This window comes from Syngnathus floridae, chromosome 16 (genome assembly GCF_059516105.1).
Source record: "Syngnathus floridae isolate MCC-2025c chromosome 16, RoL_Sflo_1.0, whole genome shotgun sequence".
NCBI classification, from domain to species: domain Eukaryota; kingdom Metazoa; phylum Chordata; class Actinopteri; order Syngnathiformes; family Syngnathidae; genus Syngnathus; species Syngnathus floridae.
Genome location: NC_142428.1, coordinates 10,082,334 through 10,100,327, shown reverse-complemented (window position 1 = coordinate 10,100,327; position 17,994 = coordinate 10,082,334). Strand labels below are relative to the sequence as shown.

General features: G+C 48.3%; 1 protein-coding gene across 7 annotated transcripts; it reads right to left on the bottom strand.

Annotated features, from left to right (window-relative positions):
* Nucleotides 1-760: 760 nt before the first annotated feature.
* larp1b (La ribonucleoprotein 1B) lies at nt 761-10,633 on the bottom strand. 7 transcript variants are annotated; one of them, XM_088399819.1, is made up of 20 exons: nt 10,413-10,631; nt 9,715-10,100; nt 7,994-8,055; nt 7,091-7,147; nt 6,474-6,732; nt 5,895-6,254; nt 5,699-5,803; nt 5,479-5,635; nt 5,218-5,362; nt 4,983-5,154; nt 4,547-4,710; nt 4,113-4,472; nt 3,458-3,572; nt 3,221-3,390; nt 3,051-3,157; nt 2,773-2,963; nt 2,538-2,682; nt 2,337-2,446; nt 2,126-2,253; nt 761-1,730 (listed from the first exon to the last, which is right to left on the bottom strand). In XM_088399819.1, exons 2-20 carry the CDS (start codon nt 10,028-10,030, stop codon nt 1,530-1,532), a joined length of 3,324 nt encoding a protein of 1,107 aa, XP_088255945.1. In that variant the 5' UTR covers nt 10,031-10,100; nt 10,413-10,631; the 3' UTR covers nt 761-1,529. The 7 variants fall into 7 exon arrangements, with proteins under 7 accessions (XP_088255945.1, XP_088255947.1, XP_088255944.1 ...); XM_088399821.1 differs by having other exon boundaries at nt 3,458-3,569; nt 9,715-10,633; XM_088399818.1 differs by having other exon boundaries at nt 9,715-10,631.
* Between the last annotated feature and the right edge of the window lie 7,361 nt (nt 10,634-17,994).

The following is a 17,994-nucleotide window of genomic DNA, read 5'->3' as shown; positions in this document are numbered from 1 at the left end:
TGTTCACTTAAATTTTGGAAAGTACATCAGGACTTTAAAAATATTTTCTAAATTTCAGCGACGGCTCTTGTCACAATAATGTGACCAGCGCGGTGCAGTTGCGCTGTTGGCGACGCGCTACAGTTGGGCGTTCGGCGGTGTGCTGCTGTTGCGCGATCGGACAAAAATGCGCAAATGAAAAAATGCTTAAAGACGGCGTTTTTTGTTTGGAACAGATTACATTTTGTTCCATTATTTGTAATGGGAAAACATGATTTGGAATTCGAACGATTCACTTCTCAAACAGCCTTCTGGAACGGATTGTGGTCGAAAACCGAGGCTCCACTGTAATTTAGACAGATGACATTTTTTGGAGAGATACAAATATTTGAAGAAAAAACAAATTTGATATTTTGTTGTATGAGTTTCATTCTCCATTGTCACGAAATTCTGTTAATCGAGTTTTATGAATCACTATTAACAAAATCTTTTAAGTTTTTTTCTTTTAATCAAACAAATAAGGCTTTTTTTCTAACCTCGACTAGTTTCGATGTTTGGTGACACTTCCGGTACGTAACCGGAATTATCCATCTAAACTGATGATCAAGAGTTTTTAAAGCTTTCAAAGAGCAGAAAATGTCAAAACTAGTCTAAGTAAAAAAAATTTTTAAAAAAAAGCTTAATTTGTCTGACGAAGTAAAAAACTAACAATTCAAAACAAGATTAAATTATTTGACAACGTAACTCAAAAAATGGAGATAAAAAAGAGCTTATCACAACGTACATTCATACAATCAATTATTTAATATTTTTTTGGGCATTTTTACAGTACAAGTTATTAACATGCATTACTTATTCCCCCCAAAACACACCAAAAAACGCTACCAATCAATCACTTCCTAAAATAAAACAATAACTGAATAGCCAAATATTTTTCATAGTATTTACATTTTTGTCTTGTCATTCAGCTCTAAAACCTCCATTTTAAGTCTATTGAAGCAATAAAGAACAATAAAAAAAGCAATTTAAGTGCTCGAAAAGCACCAAAAAGCCTCAAGCGTAATAAAGTAAACTTTGAACAAAAAAAGGAAAAACACTTTAGGTTTTCTTTACGTGGCTCGCTCAAACCCATGATTCCAGCAGAAATTAATGAAGCAAAAAGCCATGACAACACCATCAATCAAGTCGATAACCAACAGAAATAAAAGAATAAATTATGTCAACAAGGGACTTTTTAAAGCATGTGGGTGGCATAAAATGTACTTGAATTAAAAGTGTTGACTTGATTGTCAAAATTAAAACTTTTTTTCCTTTTAATCTTATGGATGAAAAGAAAAGTACATTTAAGACAGGGCGGAACAGATTAAGGCACAGGAGGACAGCCCCCTTGGCAGTTTACAGATCAAGTGATGATCCATCGAGTTTGGCAAAAGTGAGGGCTCAAAATGCACGGAATGCATTTGGTGTTGTAAACGTTTGCGTAGACAATCACGACGGCGTCTCTGAAGTGAAATGCCGCAAACAACACGTCAGGTCAACACTTGGCATCTTCATTCCATGTCCTTCCTCGCTTTGGGCTCGTTCACCTTCTTCTGGGCTCCTCCGTCTTTATGGTGCGTCGGCGGCGCTTTGGAGGACACCTGCATCGGTTTTGAGGTAGAGTTGGAGGGGTGACGGTGACGCCGGCCGTCGTCCCCAGCCGATGATGAATGGCATCTCCTCCGGCCTCCTTCCTCTCCCATGGGGGGCTGCTGGCACACAGGTTTGTCTGTCACTCTTACAGCTTATCAGACGCTCATTTGACATAGAGAGAAGTATTTTGGCCTTCCGGGACCTCACTGCTACCCACAAAGACATTCCAGAGCAGCCTTGGCCGTCAAATACATTTTCCCCCCTTGGTCTTGTGAGACCTGACTGGTATCCCGTGTGGCCTTTGAGATCTGACTGAGGTCTTCAAGGAGCTAAGAATGACTAATTGCTTTCCAGTCTATCCTTCAAGGACCTAACTGGTTTACAGTATGACAGCCAAGCTGGTCCAGGCCAGTTTTTAATGAGGTCTTCAACGGTCTGACTCATTTCCAATGAAATCTTTGAGTGGTATGCAGTATACCCTACAAGGTCCGACTTAAAAGTGTGACTCACTCACCACCACCCTGAAGTCTTCCAGGTTCTTGAACTGGGAGAGATGTTCTTGAAGCTTTGGGTCGATAGTCTGATTCCTCATCTTGGAGTACTTCAGGAAGGCCCAGAACTTTTCCAATCCGTACAGCTGACCTGCAGGAGAAAGACAGTCATTGAAACAAACAAACAAAAACAAACAAACAAACAAGCAAAACCAGAGGGTGACTGATCGTTACCTCTCTCGAAGTCCCTCAGGGTCTCTTCCTGGAAGTCCTTGAACAGGTCCAAGCGGAACCTCTTCTCCAGGCCGTAGCTGTAGTAACGGAAGAGGCATTCCAAGCCGTACCTGCGATGCGTCCATCGTTTATTTGAGGCACGTCATCTAATTGAGCGGAGGCCAATATTTGAAGAAAGACCATGGGAATCCTCGTCCTCACCTGTAGTTGTCCTTGGCGTCCTCCAGCGCGTACTGTTTGAACTCCTCGTACATCTTCCTGTTGAAGTTGTCCCTCAAGAAGAAGGACCAGAACCGAAACAGGGTGTTCATCTCTTGGGACTGGCCGACGCCCAGCCTCTTACGCTCTGAGCACAAGTAAGCAGAGGGACACTGCGTCAGCAAAGGCGGTGGCACACAAAACCCTTAGCGCTTGCTTGCGGCTCTGTCGTCGCTACCATTCAGGCATCGCCGTCTGTACTTGTGGTAGCCCTGCTGCGTGAAGCCGTTGTCCCGTAGTAGCTCGTGCGACGGATGCCAGAACTTGGGCAGCGACTGAGGCGTGCACACGTAGCCGCCCATGGGCGGAGCCCCTTCCAAGGGCGAAGCGTTGGAGCTGCTGTGGGAAGGAGGACCAGAGAGCGAGTGCCTGTCAGCAGAATTCAAAATGGACGCCAGGGCAAGGCAAACCAAACAAAAAGGAGAGTGGGACGTCCCACATCGATGCAAGGCTGACCTGATGGAGGCAGATCGCGGGCGATGCTCACGCGAATCCATGACCCAGCCAATGTGTGCCTCCTGCGGCGGGTTGGAACTATGCCGGGTCTTCTTTTTCCTGGGCATCTGCAACACGGGCCGAAATGTTCAGGACCACTTCCGGTGGCATTAGTTAGCCGTGGAGCTGACCTGTCCATCCACGGCCCCGCTCTCCTTCATCACCGGGTAAAAGCGGGGCGCCTTGGTCGGGTCCTGGCGCCCGGGAGTGCGCGGCGTTCTCGGGGTACGGGCTTGGTGGGCGCCGGGTGACTCCGGCACCGTTGTGGGTAAGGAGCGAGCCATTTCCGTCTCGGCGGACCCTGAAAAGGCGCAAGGTTGAGCATGGGCTCGACTTGGGCCGGCAGCACAAGTAGCAATTTAGCTCACCGGCGGTGGGCGGGGCCGGCGCTTCCTGATCGGGGTCCACGGCCAGTTTGGGTGTGAGCGTGTCAAACTCATCCTGGCTGATGACGCTCAGCTTATTGAAGTTCTCCACTTCCTGCTGAAGACAGGAGGGGAAGACCTTCCAATTTCTTTTCTCCACTGGTTGTAAAAAGGCCGATAAGAAAGTAGGAACACGGCGACTGTGCGTGAGACACTAAACAGATGTGACGCAAGGGACTTTGGACGTTATACAGCAGTGGACAAAGTAACCTTGATGCGGGCGTGTGTGCGCATTCAGGCGTGACATTTCCCACATGTTGAACACTTAAAAAACCCGTTTTAAAAAAACAAGGGCAAAATGGAACAAGTGAGGAATTTAGAACCTAAAAAAATTGACGGAGGAACAGTTAAAAAAAAAAAGCCAACTCCCGTAGAATTGGGCCCGTATGGTTTCACTCCTTGTTTTATATTCACCAAGCAAAACGTCTAGTTATTTTTTCTAGTGAAAGATCGCAGCGCACGCTCCACTTGACATGATCAATCTCGGTTTGAGTTGAATATTTAATAATTTCAGTCTGAACGCTGCGTCAGGATAATGAAAGCCGAGGTCGGGCCTCATGGTGTGCCCCAGCGATGGCGTAAGTTGCTAAGATGCTACCTTGGTGCAGTCGGCCTGCTCGGCTCCCTTCCACAGGTCCTGCTCGTAGTAGTAAAGGCCGTCATTGATGGCCTTGACCAGGTCGGCGGTAAGCTTGGCGCGCGACTCGTGGTTGCCGGTGCGGTCGCCGCTGGGGTGCTTTCGCAGGTACGGCGGCGTCTGCGTGACAATCAGAATCTTGTCCACATCCTGGTCATCCAGCTCGTAGTCCGAGTCGTCGTCTTCCGACCAATCGGTGAACTGGTTCTTGCGCGGCGCCATCTGCTCCATCTCTTCATCAAACATGAAGTCCAGCTCCTCCTGCTCGGCCTCCGGGGCAGCGCGCTGCTGCTGCAGAGGGGGCGCAGCCTCACCACGCTCCTTCAACGCATCATCGATAACGTTAGCCAATCAAGCACGACACTTCGAGTTGACATTGCAGTCGATCGCGGTACCTTTGCTTTGCCAGAGGTGTGCCGGTGACGTTTCTCCACTTGGATCCAGGTGTCGGCGGGGGCGTCGCTAGAGGGCGCCACTTCCTGGCTGGCAGGTTGGGGCTCATCTGCGGGGTCTTGAGACGCAGTCGGTTCAGTGGCAGCCTCTTTCGTGTTCAATGAAACTGCAGAGGCAACATTTGAAGTCTGATGATGATTTGCACCAATTAAACGACACCGTTGTCATCTATTTTTGTCAGCCTATTCAGACGCATTGGTCTGATGGGGCTACTTCCTGAAATCTGGTCAGGATCTCAGCCAAAAAATATTCCGGTGTAAATGTCACTGGCTTTAACATTTATGCATGTGGAAAAGTAAAATTGAAAAAAGGACAATAGGTGAAAGATGAGGCTAGCAAGTAATGAAGAGCAGAGGCGGAATGAAGCTGATTGCTGACCAGCGTTGGCGACGCTCTGCCGTGGAACAAACTCGGGACAGTGAACGAGCTGCGAGAAGTCGGTGTGGGGCGAGCCCACGACAGGTGGTGCGGGGATGGGCCAGCGCTCGGGCTCCGCTTTGCATCGGACCCGGTCGTCCACCACCTCCACCTCTTTGCTGCTTTTCAGGGCCTGGGCCAAAAACACAAGATGCATCAGCTCGCCGCTAGGTTACCACCAGGTCAGTGCTCTTACCTCTACGATGAGGCCCACGTCGGTGGTGAGTGCTTGCACGCGGTGGAAGCTGGCGATGAGCGAGATGGGCAGGAAGCCCTGCGTGTCCATCTTCCTCCTTAGGAAGAAGTCTCGCTCCAGGTTGTGCAAGCTGAAGTAGTATTCACTGCAACGCACACATCAGGATGACGCCGCCACCGCCAGCCGATCCAACGACAACAAAATATAACTGTGCTATTGAGATCTTGACATGCAATTGAATTTTTTCATTGAGGAACTCACATTTGTCGTTTGATGTACTCCTTGAGAAGCTTCTCGTCCACAGTATACATCTGCACTTTGTTCCCGTCGTCGTAGTAGTAAACCATCCCGCCGCCGATGAACTCCGAGGCGGTGCCATCCGTTCCCTCGCGGTAGCCTTGCGAGTACTCAAAGCGACCTGGAAGGAGGCGGGGCAAGCGTTCATGGGGCGGTCTTGGGGGTCATTGGCATGTCCACATACCTCTACCACGACCCCTGCCCCGTCCGCGTCCTTTGCCCCGGCCTCGGACGCCCCCGCGGGAGCCGCCATCGCTCTCTGCCAAGTCGCGCGTCTCCCTCCTCCAAGCTGGCAAGCAAAGTGAGCGTGCGTTTGCAGGCATGTGTGCGTGACGGCTTGTCGCCATATTTATGGCGTCGTTTGTGACTGGGTCTCTTACTCTTTCCGGTGTCCTGCGGCCGGTTGTTGTTGTTGTTACTGCTCTGCAACGCGTGGCTGGGTGACGTCGGATCGGGTGAGCTGCTGCCAGGCTCCGCGTCAGAGTACGCAGGGCCGCCGCAGGGTGTCCCGTTGCCACCACCGGGCGTCCCGCTGCCACCACCGGGCGTCCCGCTGCCACCACCAGGCGCCCCGCTGCCACCACAGGGCGTCCCGCTGCTGCTGAGCATCCCAGCGGGGCCGCCGCCGCCGAGCGTCCCAGCGGGACCGCCACCGCCGGGCGTCCCAGCGGGGCCGCCGTCGCTGCTGCCTTCCCGTGTGGCGTCCTCTAGCGGCAGGGAGACCCACTTGCGTTTGTTACCTAGCGACACACACAGACACAGCTGACACACAAGCGCACGGCTGCCTTCTTGGAGCGACATTGACGCGGCGACGGCATTTTACGAGTGCTTGACATGTTTGGGATTCTTTGACTTAATCGCGGTCTCGTTGAACCTTTCGGTTATGGCATGTTTTGACTTTACGCTGCAATCAAATTGGCCATTAAGTGCATGGCGCGGTTTAAAAATGTCGGCCTCACCTCCTCTCTTCTTGGGGCTGGCCGTCTTGACGTCCTGTCCCGGCTTGGCGTCTCCGTCAACGGCTGGCGGCTCCGCCCGACGTTGCGTTTCGCAGTTCTCTTTGCTCTCGCCTCCCCCACCGTCGTGGCTGCTCTCGGACTTGCGCTCGGGTCGTTCCCGCTTCTTGTCCTTGTCCCGGCGGGAGGACGGCGGCTTCTTGTTGGCATTGCTGCCACCACCGCTGCTGCTGCTGCTGCTGTTTACCACATTTTGTTGCCGCTGGACGCATACAAAAAGCCATCATCAGAAAATTCACTCCGTATATTCAGACTTCCTTCCTCCCTTACATTCCCCTAAGGTAAATTCAAAAGTACACATTTCCATGAGATATGTGCCAAATCCAATTTTTTGCACCCAATTAGTTTTTTCTTTAAGAAGGAAAAAAAATGTCTTATTTTTTTCTGTGACATTATTTGGATGTTTGGGTGTTTTGTTTTTTTTATTTTGAAGAAAAGCAAATCGTCTGACGTCTTCTGGAAATAAGTTACCCTTTCTTGATGCCCGGGAAATTCAAGTGTCAAATTCATAGTCCACTTTGTGCCTTTTTTTTGTTCGTTTTTTTAAATGGTGGTCTTACCTCTTTGGCCAGTTCACCGGGCGTCGGCCAGTTTGTGATGTCGCCAAAGTCTCCCGACTGGGGGGAGAAGAAAAAAAAAAAGTCAGAATCAGGTCAACAGTTGCTGCGTTGACACAACGTTTACTTTGGACTCGCAAAGTTTGGACAAGCGAGGTCGGGCGAAGGCTTTGGCTGAGCTAACACGCCCGCTCACCCACGTGCGAGTCCAACACGTTGCTTCACTGCCAATCGCAATTTTGAATAGGGCCAATGACCACCAAAAAAAACGTCAAGGAGCAGCATGCAACCGGCACGAGTGCTGGCGAAATCTCAGCGCAATATTTGCCTCACTATATTTGAACTGTGCAATTTAGGTTTTCTTTTATTGTCCTTTTTCGGTTCTCAGAGCTTTTTAGGTTTCACGGTGTGCATAAAACAATTCTTGCGCTTTCCAGTCAGAAGTTGCTCGCTGTCATCTATTTGAGAGTTCATGATGTTCATTTACATTTTTGCAGTGGAAAAACAAGTCGACAAATCAAACACGAATGAGTTTGGGTTCATTAAAAATGCTTTTTTTTTTTTTTTTGGAAAGAAAGAAGCACTTTGCACATTGGTGCTGGCAAGCTGTAGCAGCAGATGTAGCTTTTGCCAGCCCAAATTCCCACAACTTCTTTTCCAGCGTGAAGGCGGGCACGGCAGGTCAAACCGCAGCTCAAGGGACATGTTTTTTATCCTATTCTTGCAACACAACACTTTTACCAATGTGTGTGTGTGTGTGTGTGTGTGTGTGTGTGTGTGTGTGTGTGTGTGTGTGTGTGTGTGTGTGTGTGTGTGTGTGTGTATGGGGGGGTAAAGCCAAATAAGGTTTGGCATTCCAGCCGTGTGGAAATTCAGAAACAATTCAGAAAAAGTTCCGGTCCTTACCTTGCTGGATTTTCGGGTTCTGGGTTTGCTGGCACGCACAACCTTCAGAGCGTTTTGCTGATCTGCAGACAGACGATCAAGGGGTCAGCAACTCGGGTCCGTTTTGGAGTCAAACGACGACAACTAAAGTCGCTTGGCATGTGTGTGCACCATGTCCAAGCCCAAAACGTGCGCTGGCCGCCTGAGTCAGGGAGGAGTGCCCCCCCCATCGCCTGCCAGAGCACGGCCAACAAGATAAGAGGCCAAAGGGCCGGCCGGCCGGGCAGCCACAAGAAGCCTGGGCTGTAAAATGATGCCACAGTCACCACGGCGGTCAAATATAGCGAAGCTAACCTTACAAACACTCGCATGACTTTCTTTCAAACACATTGCCTGTGCCCGGCGGCACTTTGTTGCCCAGAGTTTGGGGGGGCAAACGGGCCTCAAAGGTGGCCCAAAACTTGAAAGAGCAAAAATATTTTTCTTACAGCTTTCTCTAAAGAAAAAATGCTGACACTTGACTTGAGTCGTGCTTGAAAACAGTCTGCCGATGACAGCAGCACAATTTCATTTTCAATCAGTTCAAACAGTGCATGACACGTGCGCTTTATGACATAATTGGAAGCCGCTTTGTTACACCAAACAGAATGAAGAAAGACGTTTTCAGCAACCAACTTCAGGAAACCAATTGCAACATTGACCAGTCACAATTCTTGAATACGTCAAAGTCGCATGCGACTGTTTAGCAAAGTGGTGGTGGTGCGATCAATTTTGGGGGGCGTTGTGTGTGCTTTCCAACACAAAAGCACCCACGGTGGAGGAATTGGAGAAAAGGATATTTCCTACGACCTAAAAACCAAATAAGGACTTTGATCTCGTGACTGGTGCAAAGACTTTGACCAGCCCAATTTGTCAAGTTTTTTTAAATGTGCAGTCCAGCACTTAGCTTGACTTTGTACAAAGGTTAACCTTGAAGAATGTTTAATTATGGATGCCACCTCTGTGTTCATTGCTTGTATCTGCCTAAGGTCACTATTGAAATGACTCAAATGTTGAGACTACATTCTGGTTCGTAGCGCCATGATCCCATGTGTAGCAGCAATTGTCATTTCAGAGTACAGAACAAAAGACGTTATTTTATTTTGAAGTGGGGGATGTTGGTCAGAGCCTCACAATCCAATTTCTGCCATTCGATTCTGGTTGCGATTTATTAACCAATTCAGAAGGTTGAATGGAATTATGAGGGGAGTTCTGCGATGCATCCAGCGATTGGAATCTTTACCCACTGCTGTTGCCTTCTAAAACTATTGACTGGGAGCACAGCGGAAAACCTAACTAAACCTTTGCACATCTTGACATCAAGGCCAAGTCACTATAAGGGACAATGGGGAATGATTTTAAACTGCCTTTTGCGGCTCCCCTGGTTGACACTGGCATCCCTCCCAGGGAGGGGGCGATGGAGGAGGGACGGGTGGGGCTACATGCTAACAGCTACAGAAGTAGCAGTTGTCAGCAATCAACACGTGGTGCTCACAGAAGAGGGAGGGAGGAGGGGGGGGGGGGCAAAGGGGTGGGTGCAGGGGTCCTCTCAAATGTTGACATGCTCACATTAAAATGTGGCCTTTTGAGATTAATAATCCCTCGTGGCCCAGCGGGATTATTCAAAATGTCAAAGTCCAAGCACGCATACACGACACGTGCGAAAGTCCTACTCGACAATCGCTCGCCAGCAATCAGCTCACCTCTGTCTTGTGAGGCCGACGAGTGGACGCTGTGGAGCGGCACCCTGCTCGTTGTCCTGCGGGTCCACGCGTTGACTTTGGGCGGCGGAGCCTCGACGACTTTCTTGGTCACCGCGTCGTCGTCGAGGCTCGGCTTGCAGTCGCCTTGCTCCGCTCGTCGCTCCTCCGCGCCTACCTCGGCGGCCCGCTCAGCCTCCGAGGGATTATTGTTGTGGGGGTTCGGTTTCTCCTGCTCGGCTCCGCGAGAGCTCGCCGCCGCGGGCGGTGGTGCTGTCAAACTGGAGTCCAAGTGACCAATTTCCAGCTCGCTTGACATGATCCTGCTTGTTTCGCAAAAGCCGCCGTGCTAAAATCCAGGGTGAACTTTTGGTCCTTGCGTTCCTATCCTAGAGAAAAGCGGACAAAAATCTGGTGGGGTGTCCGCATCCACAAGTCGAGGTAAACAACTTTTTCAAGGGGGGTGGGAAGTGTGTTGGATCTCGCTAGCCAGCTAGCCCGAGTGGCTCCAGGCCGAGTCGCTCCCGTTAGCCACCTAGCTCAAGTCGATGCTAACCGTTAGCTGCCTAGCCCGAGTCGGTTTGAGCCAGCTAGCAGGCTAGCGAGCTAACCTCACCGCGCACACGTCTGTCCGCTAGCCCCGGAGGAAAAGTGTCGTTGAGCCCCGCGAGTGGCGAGTTTTACGTCAGTCGGGCGTTTACCTCCGAGTGGCGCGGCGATGCGTTGTCGCTCGAGCTGCCTTGGACTTGGCGTAACTTTTGAAAGGCTTAAAAGTATGACGCGGTCCCGAGTGAGCGTGTCAAGTCCACGCTACCAAGCAGGCAGCTCGGAGCTACTGGCTACTCCCACTAGTGCCACGGCCGACTGCGACTCTCAGACTGTACACGGTGTACTGCGGCGCTCTCGTCGACGTGCCGCTGCGCTGTAAACAGTCACTCTGCTGCCCCCGGCAGGCAGCAAGCGGCAATGCAGCGCAACTACTGTTTTTATTGTTTTTTGCTCGCTCGCTCAAAACTATACGATCCCCCCCCAAAAAAAATATTTCGAAAAACACGAAAAATATTTAGAAAAAAATATATTAAAAAAAGAATACTGTAAAAAGGGGTGGGGATAAACCAAAGAAATATACTCTGTATAGGGAGTCACTGATGGTGTAGGGGTACACTTGCCTGTCTTATGTGCCGACAACATGAGTACGATTCTCACATATGACGGTGTGCATGTGTGTGATTTGAAAAACACACTTTCATTTTGTTAAACACACACACTTAGCTTAGTTTAGGGGCAGTCCATCGATTTCGATGATGACGTTGCGCCAGATTAAAAGTATGGACAGTTATTGGGGTGTTTTGCGGCAGTGCATAGCCATGTGGCTGTGCAGGCCGATGCATGATCCGCAGGTCTTGCCACATGAGAGACAGGGGTATGTGGTACAAGATGGCGTTGGCCCTGCAGCACGCTGATCCCTCTGTGCACGGCGTTGTATCCTCCTCTCTGTGGTCTGCACCTGAAGGTGAGTAATACCCTGGTGGCAGGTGGAACTCCAGGTGTGGCGAGCAGCAGCCAGGTACTCGAGTGCTGTAGGTGTAATGTCACACTTCTTCAGGAGGGTTTTGAGGTGATCCTTGTAGCGCTTTTTCTGCCCCCCTGCAGATCTCTGACCACCCAAAAGCTGGCCATAGAGGATCTGCCTAGGGAGGCGGTGGGTAGGCATACGGATCACATGACCTACCCAACGTAGATGTTTCTGCGCAAGGAGCAGGGCAATGCTGAGTGTGTGGGTCCGGTCGAAGATCTCAACATAGTCTGTCTTCCCAAGACACACCCAGGATCCTTTGCAGGCAGCGGATGTAGAAGGCCTCTAGGGTTCGTATGTGCCTCTGGTAGGGTGTCCAGGTTTCTGAGCCATATAGCAGTGTAGACAGACATACTGCCTTTGGTGGAGATAGAAAGACTCCTATTCTGGAAGACCCTGGAGCTGAGCCTGCCAAAGGCAGTGGAGGCCAGGCCGATGCGGACCTGAATGTCGTCGTCAATGTTGCAGGAGGGGGACAGAATACTGCCTAGGTAGGTGAAGTGTGGGACAATGGCAAGGGGATGACCATCGAGGGTGAAGGTGGGCGCGCAGGTTTGGGGGCTGGAATCTTGCACAACTATCTGTGTTTTCTTGATATTAATTTGAAGACCAATGGCGCTGTACAAGGAGGTGGCCACATTTAGCGCACGCTGTAGGGACTGTGGTGAGTGAGCGAGGAGAGCACAGTCGTCTGCATACTGTAGGATGTGTTGGGTGGTGGTTTTGGTGAAGGCTTGGAGGCGCCGAATATTGAATAGGTTGCCATCTAATCTGTACTGTATCTGTACCCCATCGGAGGGGTCAAGGAGTTTATGAGAGAGGAGGGTGACGGTAGAGAGGAAAATGTTGAAGATGGTTGGTGCTAGAACACACCCTTGCTTGTCCCCCACATCCACACTGAAGAATGTAGATCGTTGGCCACCAACGCTCACACAGGATTGCATCCCGTCGTGGAACTGACGCAGGTGGTTTCTGAACTTGGGTGGAACCCCCAGCTTCCCCAGCACTTCCCACAACAGTTCCCGGTTGACTGTGTCAAAGGCCTTGGACAGATCAATGAAAGCTAGGTACAGGTCTTTGCAGTGTTCTCTGCATTTCTCCTGTACCTGTCTAGCAACAAAAATCATGTCAACAGTGCCTCACTCACACCGGAAGCCGCACTGGGATTCAGACAGGATGTTTTCACTGACATGGGATGCTAGACGGAGTAGCATGATCCGTGCTAGCACCTTCCCGGCCACTGATAAGAGGGAAATGCCTCTGCTGTTCCCACAGTCTGCTTTGTCACCTTTGTGCTTAAAGATTGTTATGATGTTGGCATCCTTCCAATCTTGCAGGATGACTTCAGATGACCAGATGGTGGTGATCAGCTGGTGTAGTCTGCTGTTGAGGAGGTATCCGACATGCTTTAGAATTTCTGCCGGGATTCCATCAATGCCCGGGCTCTTGTTGTTTTTCAGGCAGGCGATGGCTCTCCGTACCTCGGCGAAGCAGGTGGGGGAGTCCAGATCAATGACGGGTGGCAGGCAGGGGGGGTCGGCAAGTGTGTCCATGCGGATTGGGTACGAGGTTTTCAGCAGGGTGTTGAAATGCTCAGCCTATCTGTCAAGGATCTGTTGTTTGTCCTTGTACAGGATGGTACCATCAACTGATCTGACCGGGGCTATGTTCTTTCTCTGTGGGCCATAGATAGACTTGATGGCATCGTAGAGAGCATAGGAGTTGTTAGTATCTGCGTGATGCTGTATCTCGCTGGCTTTCTTGACCCACCATTCATTCTCCATGGCTCTGAGGGTGCGCTGGGTTCCAGCCGGATGTCGTTGTAGCTGGCTTTCAGCGAGCTGGATTGGAGGTTGGAAAGGTGAGCTGCAAGGGCCTTGTGTTTTGCCTGAAGTAGGTTGTGGATATCAGGTGCACTGTTGCCGAACCAGTCTTGGTGTCTCCATCTGGTGTACCCTATGGATTCTACTGCCGCCTGGTGAATGGCAGTGCGAAGGGTGCTCCAGGTAGCGCTGATGTTGACATCAATTGGTGTTTCAGGGATCTTAGACAATTGTAGAGCAATCTGTTCCCTGAGCAGGTTGACTGAGTGCGTGGACTTCAGTGCATCACAGTTGAGCCGCCTGCAGGGTGGTGTTTTCCTGAGAGGAGGACGGAGTTCCAGGATGAGTTTGGCTCTGATTAGACTGTGATCTGTCCAGCAGTCAGCTCCACGCATGGCTCTGGTGACTCGCTCCTCCTTCCTGTCAGCTTGGCAGACAATGATGTAATCCAGGAGATGCCAGTGTTTGGAGCGAGGACGTTGCCAGGAGGTCTTGAACTTGTTCTTCAGCTGGAACAAGGTGTTTGTGATCACCAGTCGATACTCAGAGCAAAATGTGAGGAGGCGGAGACCATTCGCATTGAGCTTACCAACACCGTGCTGCCCAAGCACATCCTTCCATAAAACACTGTCAGAGCCCACTCTCACGTTGAAATCGCAGAGTAGAATGAGCTTGTCGGTGGGAGCTGTTTTATTCATGGCGGTGTGCAGGGAGGCGTTCAAGAGTTCCTTGCACTCAGGGTCAGCATCCAGTGTTGGAGCATATGCACTGATGAGGGTGGCATATCTATTGTTTGTGAGGGGAATCCGCCAGGTCATCAGTCTTTCACTGATGCCAACTGGAGATTCAGGGATCCTCTGAAGTAGGCTTGATTGCATAGCAAAACCTACACCGTGGAGACGGCGGGAGCCTTCCGGAAGCCCCTTCCAGAAGAAGGTGTAACCTTCTCCCACCTCTGTTATAGAGTCCTCTCCATGGAAGTGGGTTTCGCTGAGAGGTGCAATATCGATGTGTCAGTTTCAGTTGAGTTTAAATTTTAAAGGTTAGATGTTGTATAGTTCTTGTCACACGCTTACCTTAAAACACTGTGTACAGCTGTTGCTCATACCCTTTCGAAGGTGGAGGTAGAATGTCCAAAATGGAGGCAAGCAGGCATGCAGGCTGAGGGAGAGAGGCAATGGCAGGCAGGCAAAGGTGGTAGGCCAAGCTAGGCAAGGGGGGAGGGGGAATGGCAGGCAGGCAAACAGGTGGCACACAGGTACAAATCCAAATGGTTTGTAATTCAATTAAGGTTTCAACATAAAGGGTCCAAGAAGTAAACTCAAGTTTGTTTTCTAAATTCTAAGTTTCAAGTTCCAAAAATTTCAAGCTTGGAGCAGACTAGAAGTAGGTTGAAACAGCCTTTTAGCAGTAAAAAACTACGTCACTATTATCTTCCTTCTTGGTCTAACTGAGACTGACGACGAAGTGGGAGCAGCCTATTTATTTCCCTGATCAGGTGACTGATCAGGTGACCAAAGGCTTTGTCAAATAAAAGTCCATGGCCCAAGGCCAGGGGTGTCCAAGTCCAGTCCTTGAGGGCCGCATTCCTCCATGTTTTCCAAGTTTCCCTCGTTAAACACACCTGATTCAATGATTAGGCTCCTGTACAGGTGTGTTTAACGAGGGAAACTTGGAAAACATGTAGGAATGCGGCCCTCGAGGACTGGACTTGGACACCCCTGCCCAAGGCCAACGAATCTTAAACAAAAATAAGAATTTAAGCTAAGGAAACTAAATTGGCTCCAACAATCGATGTTGTATCTCGTCAGCTCCTGGGCAACTAGCGCTGTTCTTCTTCGGAGGCGACAAGAGTCATCACGCGCATCCAAAAGTGTGCGGACGTTCCAGGTTGCAGTGATGAGATTGACGTAGATTTTCTTATTCTTATATTTTCGACCGCATAGATTCTATGCCATACAGGGATGACCCAGCAACTGCGGCAGGCTGCCCGGGTTGAGCAGAACAGACCGTTTTTAGGCCACCTTTTCTAGGCCCTTCCCTATTCAGGGTGAGCATGGAGGAGGTGCTCAGTTGCATGAGAGGCTGCCGGAGAGGAGCGCTGTTCCATCCTGCTCCTTGGCGACCATATGTCTCACGCCACCTAGCGTGCAGGGTTGGGCTACATCAGGGGTGGGCAAACCTTTGACTGGCGGGCCGAATTTGGTTCTAAATTTAGACCAGGGGGCTGAACCAGGATGTAGTGTTTGTGTGACGTAATAGAAATGACAATATTTCATCAAAAAACTACTATCAGTGATTCTCAAGATGTACAGTCAAGCTGGTTGAACATTATTTGTGATGTGCCACAGGGGTCAGTGTTGGGACCAAAATTGTTTATCATGTACATAAATGACATAATGTAAAACTTCTCAATTACTCAAATTCATTCTGTTTGCTGATGACACAAACATCCTTGGTACAGGTGAGAATTTGCAGCAGCTTTTCAATAATATCACATCACAATGCATCAAAATAAAATCTTGGTTCAATACAAATAAGTTATCATTAAACTTAAGCAAGACAAAATTCATTATATTCAGAAATATAAAGATTGACAGCAAGGCAGCAGTACAGATAGAGGGTGTTTGCATTGAAAGAGTACATGAAATCAAATTTCTTGGTGTGATAATAAATGACAAAATCTGGTGGAAACCTCACATTAAATATATCTGTACAAAAATCTCTAAAAGCATTTGAGTCATAGCTAAAGCACGGCACTATTTAAACAGCAAATCACTCCGTACTCTGTTCTGTTCCCTGGTTTCACCGTATTTTATTTATTGCATAGAGGTCTGGGGCAACACATTCAAATGTTCATTAGAGCCATTATTCATCCTTCAAAAAAGAGTCATAAGAATCATCAACAAAGTCAGTTACACTGAACATACCAACCCATTATTCATAAAGTCAAAAGTTTTCAAATTGCAAGATACTATAGATTTAATGACAGCACAATTTATGTATAAAGCCAGAAATAATTTATTGCCAAAACAACTACAGATAAGGTTTCATGATAGAGAAGGAGGTTACGAATTGAGAGAGCCATTGAACTTCAGAGTACAAAATTGCTGAACCACGATCAAAAAACATTGCATAACAATCTATGGAGTGAAGCTATGAAACAGCCTGAGCATGGAAATGAAACAATGTCCAACCATCAACCAATTTAAAAATAAATACAAACTATCGATTTGGGCCAAATATAGGGAAAAGGGGTATGTGTATTGTAAAACAGTCCTATCTGTGTTATTATATAAATACAGATGGTTGATTATTATATTGATTATATGCTATTGATGATTATATCATTGATTATTATTGATTATTCTGATTATTGCATATTAGTACATGGTATTATTGTTCTGATTATTGTGTATTATTACATAGGAGTAGTAATGTGTGTGGTATATAATTATGGTATATAAGTACATAGGTATAGAAAAATCTGTATTATTAATAGATAAAAGTGTTAGGGTTGATAGATTAGTTTGATCCTATGCTTATGTTGGTAACCTGTAATAATTAAACTCACTTGTCCTGTCTTAACAAAAGTAGTAGAACAAAGTGCTAAGATCTTCTGAACTGATTGACTAGCTGCAGAGGAAGCAATCAAAGTTGTTTTGTTTACACAACATCGTGAAAGACCCCCTGCTGTGCTTTGATCAGCAGGCCAGGGGCTTCGGCCCCATCCTGTCTACTCTGACCCCCCACTCTCACCCCCGCTCTGTTTCTCTCAATAAAAATGCTCCTGCAAGAGGCCTGAGTCAGACTTCATTCGATCATCGCTCTCCACACAGCGAGGAATGGACTCTCCACCTGCAGGTGCTTAAAAGGACTTACTTGTCTCCTGTTTGTTTCTTACAAAATAATTTGGAGTGAGCACAACTCTAACAAAAAGAGATAGGGGGTAGGATTTGAAAAGTTCTTTAACTTCTTCCTACTCCTTTTCGAGCTGTCCTAATTGTTGTTGTTTAAGTTATTTACGACTTGCTAGGGACATTTTGTTATTGTCCTGTTTTCTTTTTCCTTTTCTTTTTCCTTTTATATTTTACTGATATATTTTTGTGTTTTTAAGCTCAAAATAAAATTGATCAATCAATCAATTATATACGACACTGTTATTATGAATAATAGTTTCCATCACTTCAGCGCCTGCAGGTCAGATTTATTAAATGTGTTTATCTAATGAGGCGAAATTACATCAAACGGCAAACATTCTGACCAAATACATCATCTTGAAGAACCAGTGAAAGAATACGTCTAAATAAAGTAATAAAGAAATCAATAGTATTGTTGGTCTCCCTTTTTTGCAAGTGCATCATCAAATTTGTTGTGGTAATTCTTAGGATAGAGCTGAGGTGTCGGTCCGTTAACCTAGATCTGTGACGGGCTTTGTTGACGTTCATGTGGCTGAACGTCTGCTCACACATGTAGGTCGAGCCAAATTGTCCACATTTTTTAAACACTCGGCACTCAGTGTCCACCTTTCTTTTTCTCGGGCCACTTATTTAAATGGAAGGATTCCAGGGGAAGGTTTGTGGGTGGCATTAGCGTAAAACTGTATCTGAAAGCTCAGCGCGCGAATTACGAGAATGCTGACGTCATAGCCCACACCCAAAATTCGGCACTGATGGAAATAGAGCGCGGAGTGCGCCGGGTCCGTACTACTTCGTACGTACACGCACTTGTGAGTGTGCACCGAGCTTTCTGATACAGCTTCCGGGAGTAAATGGGCGGTCGGGCGCTTCCCCATCTATTGGGGAAACATACTAATTGCAGGGAAAATGACAAAAAAAAAGTTTGATAATACAATTTATTCAGGTTTGGCGGGCCGGATTAAAC